At 37.6% G+C, this 12,886-nt stretch overlaps 1 protein-coding gene across 4 annotated transcripts in view; it reads right to left on the reverse strand.

Moving 5' to 3' along the window:
- Nucleotides 1–12,886, reverse strand: part of Opa1 (Opa1 mitochondrial dynamin like GTPase) — a 648,761-nt gene that overhangs the window by 342,476 nt on the left and 293,399 nt on the right. For all 4 annotated transcript variants that reach the window (XM_090383387.1, XM_090383386.1, XM_090383389.1 and 1 more), the window contains one exon: nucleotides 5,778–5,850. In XM_090383387.1, coding sequence (XP_090239513.1) covers nucleotides 5,778–5,850 — 73 coding nt within the window. The remainder of the gene's footprint in view (nucleotides 1–5,777; nucleotides 5,851–12,886) is intronic.

The raw sequence follows: 12,886 nt of genomic DNA on the forward strand, positions 1-12,886 counted from the left end.
AACATAAATTATTGTCACGGCGCCACTACTCAGCTTTACTATATTGTATAAAAGCAAAGCAGTCTCTTCAAAACCATAGAGTAGATGTTTGCCCGCAGTACAGCAGCAATGCCAACAACGTTGCAGGAAAAGGCGCTATTAGTGAAGCTGTACTATCAGAACAGCAACAATGCAGCTGCGGCTCTCAGAGAATTTCGGTGTCAGAAGCGCATAAGGCATGGACCTACGACTGTTTATGCTGTCCGCAAAATGATTGCAAAATTTAAAGCGACAGGATATCTTGGTGTTCAACCAGGTAGAGGTCGAAAATGAGTGCACTCCTCTCGTGTTGAAGATGTGACTATGGCTGTCGTGGATTTATCAAGTCAATCTCTATGTGGCAGTGCAAGTGTGCCAGCTGTTTCTCGTTAAGTCGACATGTTGTATTCCATTGTAAGGCTAGTAATGTGTCAGGTGTTGCGATACTATCCTTACAAGATACACATGCTACTGCAGCTAAAGCATGATGATGCAGATACAGGTGACCCCTGCTTAACACTGATAATTCGTTCAGGAAAAAACAGAGTGCTAAGTGAATCCGTGCTAACCGAGTGCCGCATTCCCATAAGGTAACATATGTATTTGTAAGTTGCGGTCGGTGCCATAGGATATTTCCTAATCAATAATGAACGGTAGTGAACAGATGCACAAATGTCGGTCAAAATATTTAATATAGAAATATTTGTACATATAAAATGTTCTGCATTACATACGTATGTAATTACCATATTTCCCCATATTTTGGGGCCCGAAATTTGAAAAAAAAAAATTTGTATTACATAAAGTTATTGAACTCAAGTTTTATTCTTCATAAAATTCATACAACTCCTTATTACTGTCAAAACTCCCATCCATTAGCTTGTCCTTATCTGCGTCTGATGACGAATCACTGTCTTCATATATTGCCTCGTCCTCAGTTCCATCTATGGCATTTGAAATGCCACACTTCTTTAATGACTTCACAATGATCTCAATCTTGATATTATCCCAGGATCTTTTCACCCAGGTACAAACTTCTCCTATAGTTGGTTTCTTCACTCTTCCTGCTGGTGTCAAATTGTCCCCAGAAGACTTCATCCATTGATTCCATTCGTGTCTCATGGCAGCTTCGAAGGGTTTGTTAATGCTGACATCAAGTGGTTGGAGCTGGGATGTCAAGCCTCCAGGTATGATGGAAAGTTTTGTTTTTTGCTCTGCAGCAATCTTCTTTGTGTTTTTTGTTATGTGTGCCCTGAACTGATCAAGCACCAATAGGGCAGGTTTGCGTAAGAGCCCACCCAGTCTCCTGCTCCAAACTTTCTCAAACCAGATCTTCAATCCCATCCTGATCCATCCAACCCTTGTCATGAACATGGACAATCACTCCTTGGGGAATGTCTTCTTTTGGCATTGTTTTGCGTTTGAAAATCAGCATAGGAGCAGATTTTGGCAGATCTTGGTTCTGTTGGCACAACAAGAACAACTGTATAATGGCTCTTTTCATGTCCACTTGTCTTCACAGTTACAGTTTTCACCCCCTTCTTATCAACAGTTCTGTTACTTGGGACATCAAATTGAAGGGGAACTTCGTCCATATTTGCAATCTGTCCCAACTCAAACTGATGTGTCTTCCGACATTGAATGACAAAATGATGAAATTCAAGGACCTTCTGCTCATAGCTTTCAGGCATCTTTTGGGCAAGTCTGGTGTGTATACGCATGCTTAGTCCATTCTGTTTCACGAATCTGAAGCACCAATTGTGTCCTCCTTTGAAATCAGTAACTTCTCTTTCATCAGCAATTCTTCTCGCCTCACGTTGAACCATCTTTGTGGACACAGGAATTCCAATTGCCCTTTGCTCTTCAATCCATATCTTCAATCCCCTCTCTAAATCAGGCCATTTTGCTGACTTGCCTCTCACGGCCTTCTTCTTCTTCCAGTAAGATTAAATAAAAAAAATTATAAACCAATCTTAGTAAAACAGAAACATCCAGGCATTTTTATGATTTTTATACAAAACAGGAAAATTAGAAAGATTTATAAATGCTCTCAGTTTTTTCGACTTACTGATAACGTGCATTGGATAATCTGTGGTCCCAGTGGTATTTGCACATAACAATTGTAACTCGCTCTTTTCTCATCTTAAAACTTGATGTGGGCATTTCTCTTTTAGTGGCTAGGGTTATCTTGGTAATGCTTTCCATAATAAGCCCATCTCATCAACATTATAAATGTTTTCTTTCTCATAATTTACTATAACTGAAACAGACTTACTTTTCAAAGGACACCACTGCCAATTCATCTGCAGAAAGTTTCTCCCCTTGAATATCTAAGTTCACGTATACCGTGTCATAGTTTAAAATTTTTCAGCCAACCTGTGCTAGCCTTAAAATCTTCATTACCTATTAATTTTTGATTAAAATCCAATGCTTTTCACACAACATTGGGCCCAGACACTAGTTCAACTAAACTTCGCTCTGAAGAAAACAAAAAAAATAAAATGAGTGTACTCGCTAAAGTGGCATTTTCAGGTTTCAACATCATCTTTTTCCTGCTAGATCCTCCTTCACTATCCATAATCGACACAAATTCTGTTATAGCACTGGAATTTTTCTTGATGTTGTAAATTGTTGAAGTCCCCACATTAAACTCTTTGAAGTGATTTCCTAAATTTTCACCTATTCTAATTCTATTAATAATTTCTGTTTTTTGTTGCAATGTTAAAACTACGAATTTTCTTTTTGTTCACATTTTACCGTAAAAAAATGAGAAAAATAATAAATCGCACAGTTTCGGGCTGATATTATTCTCACCGAATCTGGAGCTAAACTAATCTAAAATTCACTCATGGTTTCCAAGAATACCCAGTAGTTTCTGTGATTTTTTCTACAACACATTTCTGAAGGTCACATAGAATTCTAGGGGTCACGACCATAAAACAATTTGCAGTTTTCGGTTTATTGGGGTTTTTGTTTGTACAATCTGTTATAAACAGGTAGTAAACTCGATCTTTTGCTTATTATTAATCAAAATTCAATTTGCAAACATGATCACTATAACTGGAGCTTACTATACTACCGTTAATTAAAAAAAAAAAAAAAAAAAAAAAAAAAAAAAGGAGTAAGATCTGGCTTTCAAATTATTTCAGACAACTGACGTTCTACTGTAATAAAAATAATAAATATATACACGAGGGGATATCAAAATGTTCGTACCCTTACCTACAAATAATAGCCCTAGAAAGGTGAAATTTAACAGGAACTTTAATCCTCTTCTATGTACTCTCCATGCAGTGTTCTCCCCAGGACCTATCGAATGGGTGCACTGGTGAATTTAACTGACCGCTTGGCTAAAACTCAAGTGATTTTCGTGATACTGTATGGTATTACTCACTGATCTCGATCAATATTAATTTGAACATACTATGCAAAGTATTACACTTCCCCACCTGGCTGGCAAAATTTTCTAGGGAGAACACTGTCAGGTATAGTAACACATTTCTCCCATCTATGGGAGAAATGTGCTACTATATCATATGTTTAATGTCTTGATCCTAGAAGTCTGCACTTTTTGCCTGAAACCACGATTCCACTTCATTGATGACTTCCTGTGGAGGTGTGCTTCCACTGCTTTGACATGTCTTTATTCTTCGGATCATACTAGTACACCCAGCATTCATCATTTGTCACCAACCGATCAAAAAAAGTTCTCAATATTCATATTACACAAATCCAACAGTTGGCAAGAACACTGCATTCGACTTTGCAGAAACACACAACTGACCTATTAGGAAGTGTAACTCAAAGCAGGTGTTTAAATATGCAATTTTATGTATATTCAACTCTTTGACATAAGGCATCAGCAATCTTTGAACCCGTCATGCAGAGACCTTAGGCATGTAAAATGCTGTGGGTATTTTACACTATAACTAATTCCTACCGCATTTGCAATGAAATGAATTGTTACATGTCTGTCACTCAGCACCAGCTGCTCAACCTTTGCAACCGTCTCACTGTCTGTGGATGTTGATGGCCTTCCTTCTCTTGACTTGTCAAAGACACTTGTATGACTGCACTGGAACTCCAATTTCCACTTTTTTAGAGTGTCGTAGAATGCACAACTCTACCCATACACAGCTTTCATTTCCTCGTCAATTTCTTGAGCTTCCTTGCCCTGGAAATGCACGAATTTGATCACTGCTCGATTTAATATTAGTTTGTCAACCATAGTGTCCTTCAGATTCCGGGCTCCACCTCGGATTTCTCATGTTAATTATTGAATATGTAGACAGCTTATATCATCTTCCTGCTGATGTTTTATCTAGGTCAGGGTACAAACTTTTTGATACACACTCATATATATAGTGTGTATCAGCAATGTTATTATAATGAATATATTGTAGTCTTTATGAAGAAATGGTTAATATGAAATGGGTATAACATACTAATCTTGCTTTCTTGGCACCCTCAATCTTTTTCATATACTATTTTTAAAAAAAGAAAAAAAAAAGTAAAAACAGGTAGAATAGTAGAAATTTTTGGTTTCTGAGAGAATTCTTTCATCATTCAAGGTTATTATAATGAATGTTAAATAGCATTAGATTCAAGAGAATTTGGCTGGGTCCTATTGCATGGTTGTTATTACATACTGGGACATTACAAAGAGTCATTATAAAGAGCTTTAAATGTATTAATCTGTCTTCTATCTTTAATACTTTAGTATTAGTAGGAATGTATGAAGTGATATGTTCTGGAAACAATCTTTCCCACTAATCTGAATAATGTCTCAATCCATAATACCATAGCATTTTTTCTAATGTCAGAGCTATCTGTCACTAGCTATTAAACTTTCTCCAGCATCAATTTGTTGATGTAATAGCAAACCATTTTTCTTATGTTGCTTTTGTGGGTCTGCTGGATGCAGTTCCATGTTTCTTTTCTGTCTTGCATAAACTGCAGCCATAATGCATTTTCTATTATCTTTAATTTTGGTTTCTTTGAAGTGGAGAAATGATCTAATGATCCCTGTGAAACAAACAGGGTGCAAAATCCTTCATGATTTTTTTTTTTTTTTAACTCTCATCTTTATTAGTCTTTTCATGAGCATCCAACTATTTTACACGAGAGAATTTTTCAGAAAACAGAGTTTTTCATTCATATTTCATTAATTTACATTATATTTAATTAAATTATATATTGCAATTACAATAATAAATAACCCTACTTGTGCAAACAGTCTGAGAGAAACACACAACTGACCTATTAGGAAGTGTAACTCAAAGCAGGTGTTTAAATATGCAATTTTATGTAAGTTCAACTTTTTGACATAAGGTCTAACACTGAACAGCATACAAAATTTGACATTTCTACTATCCTTGCAGCGTAGCCCAGTGGTCAGGAGCGACAGTGCATAGCACGCGTTCCTTGAGTGGACCGGGGGTCAAGCCCGTGACTACTAAATACGATAAATATTTGTATTGATGATTTATTGTAAACTCTACTGACTTGGTTGTCGTGCCGGAGTATAAACAGAAAATTTATTTATTTATTTAAATTATTTTTATAAATTAAAGGGTGGTCATAAAGGCAATATCTGATCATTACAGTGAAAGAACTCATCTTTTCATTACTTTTATGAAATGGTTGCAACTTTTCAATAAAACTTTTGGTTATATAAAATGCTTTTCCTTACAAGGTGCTGCTTATGATAAGTACATATATATATTTACAAGAAAAAAAAGTATAGGACTCTAACTCACCTACAGAGTTTTGAACGTCGAAAAAATTCCTCTTCATATCCTTTAATAGTCTGAATGCTATCATCTTTGTTACCTAGTGAAGACAGAAAATGCCAATATCACAATATAAATAGAGGCTTTCTATATATGAATAAACTTAGAATTATTCACCCAGTCATCAATCATAACTGTCAGGAGCTCAAGTTATGGTTATATACAACAATTTAATTTTCCTTGTCAATAAAGTATAAATTCAAACTAAACAACCAACTGCACAGTATCCTGGAGTTGATTCATATCCTCTACCATTTCCTAAAAATGTGAGGTACAGCTCAACTAAATGAACACTCAATTCTGGTAAGCCAAGCATATAAAATATAACATATATATTTTCCCTTAGTTATGGCATATATTAAAACAAACAGGTACGTCTCTTGTTCACTACTCAAAATTTAGAAAATTACACAAAGCAGTCATAAAGATCCATCTTTGATCTCCCCACCCCGATTCAGAAAAGATTAATATGAGATGCTGATGATACCAAGGATTTAATTAAAGCAATCAGGCTGTATTACTTTAAACAAGGTCCAGATAAATTTAGGGAAAGTGACAAACTGTTCTATTTTATATGTATATATAGAAGATTATAAGTTTTAAAAATTTAATGCAGCTGGTACTATGTTAATTATCAAATAAAATCTAACCAATGGTGTATGGCCCATTCAGATAAAAAAAAAATAATAAAAATAAATAAATAAATAAATAAATAAAAAAAATCGCATTTCACCTATATATTTCCTCTAATAGTTTGTCTAATTCTCCCTGGAATTTATTCAAACTATCCATTTTCACAACAACAGATGGAAGCTTGTTCCAACTGTTGGCCGAAGGCAAATTTCTGCACAGCTATTCTACAACCATCAAATCCTCAATTTAAATTTATGCCCCTCATGTGCTTAATCTGAGCAATGGCAAGAATCCCATCAGCACTGAGTTTGCTCAAGCTATTCAAAGCCTTAAACACCTCAATCAGATCACCTCGTGGATGCCTGGTCTCCAGATGCTGCAACTTGCAGACCTGAATTGATGAGCGCACCACTCTATTCCCTCACCAATCTGATTGTCCTTGTTGATCCAGCAACCTCATTTTCCTTCCAAAAATGAAGTCTCCAGACCTGCATGCAGTAACCAGGATTGATCATTGCCTTATATGATGGAATAATCATTTCCTTATTCCTGACAGCAAAATTCCTGTATACCAGTTACAAAACTGCATGAGCTGTCCTGGCAGCCTCTCCGCTCTGCTCAGAGAACTTCATATCAAACTTCATAATTTCAAACTACATCATCATCAAACTTAGATGTCTGGCCTAATATAAACCTCACTAATACCATTAATAAATACAGAAAACAACTATAGACCCAGCATAGAACCCTGTGGAACTTCACTAATAACATTAGCCCACGAATGGCAGTTTCCATTGGTAGCAACACTGTTTTCCCCCACTCAACCATCTCTTTATCCATAGCAGTAAAATTCCCTTAACACTGCTCCTATTTGTTTAGCAGTCTTTTATGTGCAGTATCAAAAGCTTTCCTGAAAATATACGATATCAAATTATTTTTTGCAGTTCCTTTGTCAATGCTTTATAGTATCCAATCAAATTGTTCAGACAAGACACCTATGCTGAGACTGAAGTATAACTACTCCTGTCTAGATTGTCCTGCATTACTTCTTTAACTAGTGACTCCATTACGTTCCTTGGAACAGAAGTTAAGCTAACAGGTCTGTGATAGTAATAGTAGTGGCATGTGATGCAAGAAAGCAAGTGAATGAGTGTAAAAAATCACACCATTCCCTCCAAATGCCTGTCCAGTTCCTCCTTAAATTTATTTAACCTATCAACTTCCACAACGACAGATGGAAGTTTGTTCCAGCAATTAACCACTCGCTGGCTAAACGCAAATTTCCGCACATCTATACTACATCTGTTCTTTTCTTAATTTGAATTTATGCCCCCTTAGGTTCGTAATCTGAACAAGTGGAAGGATCCCATCAGAATTCAGCGTGCTGAACCCATTCAAGGCCTTATATGGGAGAGCCTTGATGGATGGATGAGAGCCTTGTCGATCAATTCGGCCCTGGAAAGATTCTGCAAGGCTCAAGGGGTGGAATTTTTTTCAGCCTGGACTGTACTTGTTAACAGGAGAGATTGCTTCTACAGGGATGGGATACACTTAAATAGAAAGGGTGCAAGAATATTTGCTGATGCTATCGAGGCAGTGTTAGGTGGGTCGGAAAACTGCTAGCTTGGGGGGAGACAAAGACCAATAGATTGACAGTAGCCACTGGCAGAGGTGAAAGAGATTCTTGCACTGCTTCTATTAGAATGAGCAGAAGCCTGAAAAACAAGATGCATGGTATTTCAGAGACTGCTGGGAGCCATTGCGGTACAAATAAAGACTTGGGTTGTGTTAGGGTAGCTAAGAATAGAAACAGGTGCAGGTATACTTGCGTGTACACCAATGCTAGGAGTTTAGTAAATAAATTTGATGAATTTGAGGTATTGCTCAAAACATCAAAGGCAGATATTGTTGGGATATCAGAGACGTGGTGTCACACAGTTATAAGGGATGCAGAACTGCAATTTGGGGAGTACAACGTCTACAGAAAGGATAGACAGGATAGGAAGGGGGGGAGGGGTTATGCTATTAGTTAAGAAACACATAAAAACCAAGGAAGTGAAGCCAGTCGACATCGCTGGACAGTGCAGTGTTGAGTCAGTTTGGTGTGACATAAGCATTGGGAGATCAAAATTGAGAGTAGGAGTGTGCTATAGGCCTAATGACTCTGATGAGTATAATAAGGAACTGTACAGGGAAATAGAGTGGGCCAGTAAATCAGAGAGTCTTATAATGGGAGATTTTAATTTCCCAGATATTGACTGGAATTTGGGGGCTGGTTACTCACACACTAGCAGGGCTTTTGTGGATTTATTGGATGATTGTTTTCTACATCAGCATGTTCAGGAGGCAACTAGAGGGAGTAATACTCTTGATTTGATTATCAGCAGTGATTCTTCATGCATTAAGAATCTGCAGATAAATGAACCACTAGGTGGCAGTGATCACAGTGTGCTGAAGTGGGATTTACTGAAAGAGGCAACTACCATTAGGGGTAAAGGGAAGGGTTATTGCTTCTGTAAAGGCGACTACGATGGACTGAGACAGTATTTAAATTCTATACAGTGGGACCAAATGATGATGTTACCAACAGCAAATTCAAAATGGGAAGCATTCAAAGAACTTATCTTGGAAGCTACTAGGCTTTACATACCAACTAAGAAATATTGTTCAAGGTTTAGGCCAAAATGGATGTCAGATGAACTAATGAGGCATATGGCAGAGAAGAAACATGCATGGGATACTTACAAATTAACACATGACACAGAAGCCTATGATAGATACAAGTTGATATGCAACCAAGTTACAAAGGAGGTTAGGCAGGCGAAGGCAGATTACGAGAAATCCTTGGCAAGGGATGCAAAGAAAAACAGCAAAGAGTTCTTTACTTATGTAAACTCTAGAAGGAAGGGGATGAATCAGATTGGTCCACTTGATATTGATGGGTCAACTGTTGATGATCCTGCTCAGGTAGCTAACAAACTAAATGAATATTTTGCATCGACATTCACACATGAGGAGTTATTCAGCAAGGGGAATGCCAGAGGTGTATTCAACTCTAGCAGTAAGCTACAGATTCTTGGAATAACTGGGAGTAAAGTGGAGGAGAAACTGTTGAAGATAAACACAAGAAAGGCACCCGGGGTGGATGGGATCTATCCAGTTATATTAAAGGAGGCAGCAAAGGAAGTAAGCAAACCCTTAGCCATAATTATGAGAGCTTCCTTGGACTCAGGGGAGGTACCCATAGACTGGAAATGTGCAAATGTGACCCCAATTCACAAAGGAGGATCAAAGGCTGACACAAGTAACTATAGACCTGTGAGCTTAACTTCTGTTCCAGGAAAATTAATGGAGGCACTGTTTAAAGAAGCACTGCAGGATCATTTAGACAAGACTTCAGTTATAGCTCAGACACAGCATGGTTTTGTTAAGGGGAAGTCTTGCCTGACCAACTTGATTGGATACTATGATGCAGTCACAAAAGAACTGGATGCAGGGAATAACTTTGATATTATATACTTGGATCTTAGAAAGGCTTTTGATACTGTTGCACATGGAAGACTGCTACACAAATTGGAGCAGTGTGACATTGGAGGCAAATTGCTACTATGGATAAAGGGGTGGTTGAGTGGGAGAAGACAGAGAGTGGTAATCAATGGACACTGCTCATCGTGGACTAATGTTATTAGTGGAGTCCCTCAGGGCTCAGTGTTGGGTCCATTATTGTTTTCTGTATTTATAAATGATATTGATGATGGTATATCAAGCTTAATGTCCAAGTTTGCAGATGATACAAAGGTTGGCAGGGTTGTCAAGGACACTACTGACACTATGCTGCTGCAACAGGATCTGGAAAGGTTGAGCAGATGGGCTGAGAGGTGGCAAATGAAGTTTAACATTGACAAATGTAAAGTACTACACATGGGAAACAGCAACCCCAGAGCAACGTATCAACTCTGTGGTACTACACTGACAGTGGTAGAGAATGAAAGGGACTTGGGGGTGATTGTGTAGGCAGATATGAAGTTCTCTGAGCAGTGCAGACGGGCTGCAAGAGTAGCTCATGGAGTATTGTCAATGATATACAGGAATTTTTCCAGCAGGGATAAGGAGGTGATTATTCCATTGTATAAGGCAATGGTCAGGCCACACCTAGAGTACTGTATACAGGTCTGGAGGCCTCATTTCAAGAGGCCTCATTAGCCCATCTGCCCAAATTATCTAGATCCTGTTGCAGTAGTACACTGCCATTACTGTCATTAACAACCCTGCCAACCTTTGTATCATCTGCAAACTTTGACATTAAGCCTGATATACCTTCATCAATATCATTGATAAATATACAAAACAACAGTGAACCTAATACCGAACCCTGTGGGACACCACTAACATTAGTCCACGAAGAGCAACACCCATTGATTACCACCCTCTGTCTTCTCCCACTTAACCATCCTTTTATCCATTGTAGCAACTTACCCTTAATACCATTCTAAAGGATTTCAAAAGCTTTCCTGAAATCCAAATATATGATATCAAAATTATTTTTTGTGTCCAGTTCCTTTGTAACCACATCATAATATCCTATCAAATTTGTCAGACAAGACTTTCCCTTAACAAACCCATGCTGTGTCTGAATTATTGCTGCAGTCTTGTCTAGATGATCCTGCAATGCATCTTTAACCAATGACTCCATTATTTTACCTGGAACAGAAGTTAAACTAACTGGTCTGTAATTACTCTTGTCACCCTTCGATCCCCCTTTGTGAATTAGGGATAGATTTGCACATCTCCAGTCAATGGGAACCTCCCCTGAGTCCAAGGATGCTCTCATAATTATGGCTAAGTGTTTGCTTAGTTGCTTTGCCGCCTCCTTTAATATAACTGGATAGATCCCATCCACCCCAGGTGCCTTTCTTATGTTTAACTTCGACAATTTCTCCTCCACTTTGCTTTCAGTTATTACAAAATCATTAAGTATCCTGCTACAATTTGATAACCTTCTGCCATTTTCAAACCTTAATAATTCCTCATGTGAATGTAGATGCAAAATACTCATTCAGTTTGTTTGCTATCTGAGCAGGATCATCAACAGTCGAACCATCGATGTCAAGTGGACCAATCAGATTCATCCCCTTCCTTTTAGAGTTTATATAAGTAAAGAAATCCTTGCTGTTTTTCTTAGCATCTTTTGCCAAGGATTTCTCGTAATCTGCCTTCGCCTGCCTTACCTCCTTTGTGACCTGATTACAGACTAGCTTATATCTGCCATAGGCTTCTGAGTCGCTTGATAATTTTTATGCATCCCATGCATTTTTTTTCCCTGTTACGAGTCTCATTAGTTCATTAGATAACCATTTAGGCCTAAACCTTGAACAATATTTCTTAATAGGTATGAAACTTTTAGTAGCATCCACGATTAATTCCTTGAATGCTTCCCACTTAGAATTTACTGTTGGTAACATAGTCAGTTTATCCCACTGTACAGAATTTAAAAACTGTCGAAGACCACTGTACTCACTTATACGGAAGCAAAAACCCTTTCCTTTACCCCTGATGGTAATTAAATCTTTAAGTAAATCCCACATCAATACACTGTGATCACTGCCACCTAGTGGTTCTTTTATCCGCAAAATTTTAATACATGAATAATCACTGCTGATAACCAGATCAAGAGTATTACTTTCTCTGGTTGCCTCTCGAACATGCTGCTGCAGAAAACAATCATCCAATAAATCCACAAAAGTCTGACTAGTGTGTGAGTGACCAATCCACAAGTTCCAGTCAATATCTGGGAAGTTAAAATCCCCCATTATAAGACATTCCGATTTACTAGTCCACTCTATTTCTCTGTATAATTGTTCATTGTACTCATTCGAGTCATTAGGCCTAAAAAACACTCCTACTCTTATTTTTGCTTTCGCAGTGCTTATGTCACACCAAACAATTTGATTATTTATATCGCCATTTGATTCCCCTTTGTGAACAACTGGGGGTACATTTGCACATCTTCAGTCAACAGAGACCTCCACTGAATCCAAAGATGCTCTCATGAATATAGAGATGCAATATACCTATTCAGCCTGTCGGTAATCTCAACAGAATCATCAACAGTTAAACCATTGATAAAGTGGAACAATATGATTCAAGCCTTCTTTCTATTGTTAATCTAAGTAAATAAGTCTTTGCTGCTTTTCATGGAATTCTTTGCAAGGGACCTCTCATAATCTGTCTTGACTTCCTAACCTCTTTTGTGGCTTGACTAGTTTATATCTACCACAGACTTCTGTATCACCTGATAATTTATATGAAACTCATGCTTTTTTTTTTTTTTTTCTCTCTCTGCCATGTGTGTCTCTCAATAGTTCATCTGACATCCATTTAGGTCTAATCGTTGAACTGTATTTCTTAGGTGGTATGAAAAGCCTTGTAGCTTCTATGATTAT

The sequence above is a fragment of the Mastigoproctus giganteus genome, chromosome 10 (genome assembly GCF_048544385.1).
Source record: "Mastigoproctus giganteus isolate SK-2022 chromosome 10, ASM4854438v1, whole genome shotgun sequence".
NCBI classification, from domain to species: domain Eukaryota; kingdom Metazoa; phylum Arthropoda; class Arachnida; order Uropygi; family Thelyphonidae; genus Mastigoproctus; species Mastigoproctus giganteus.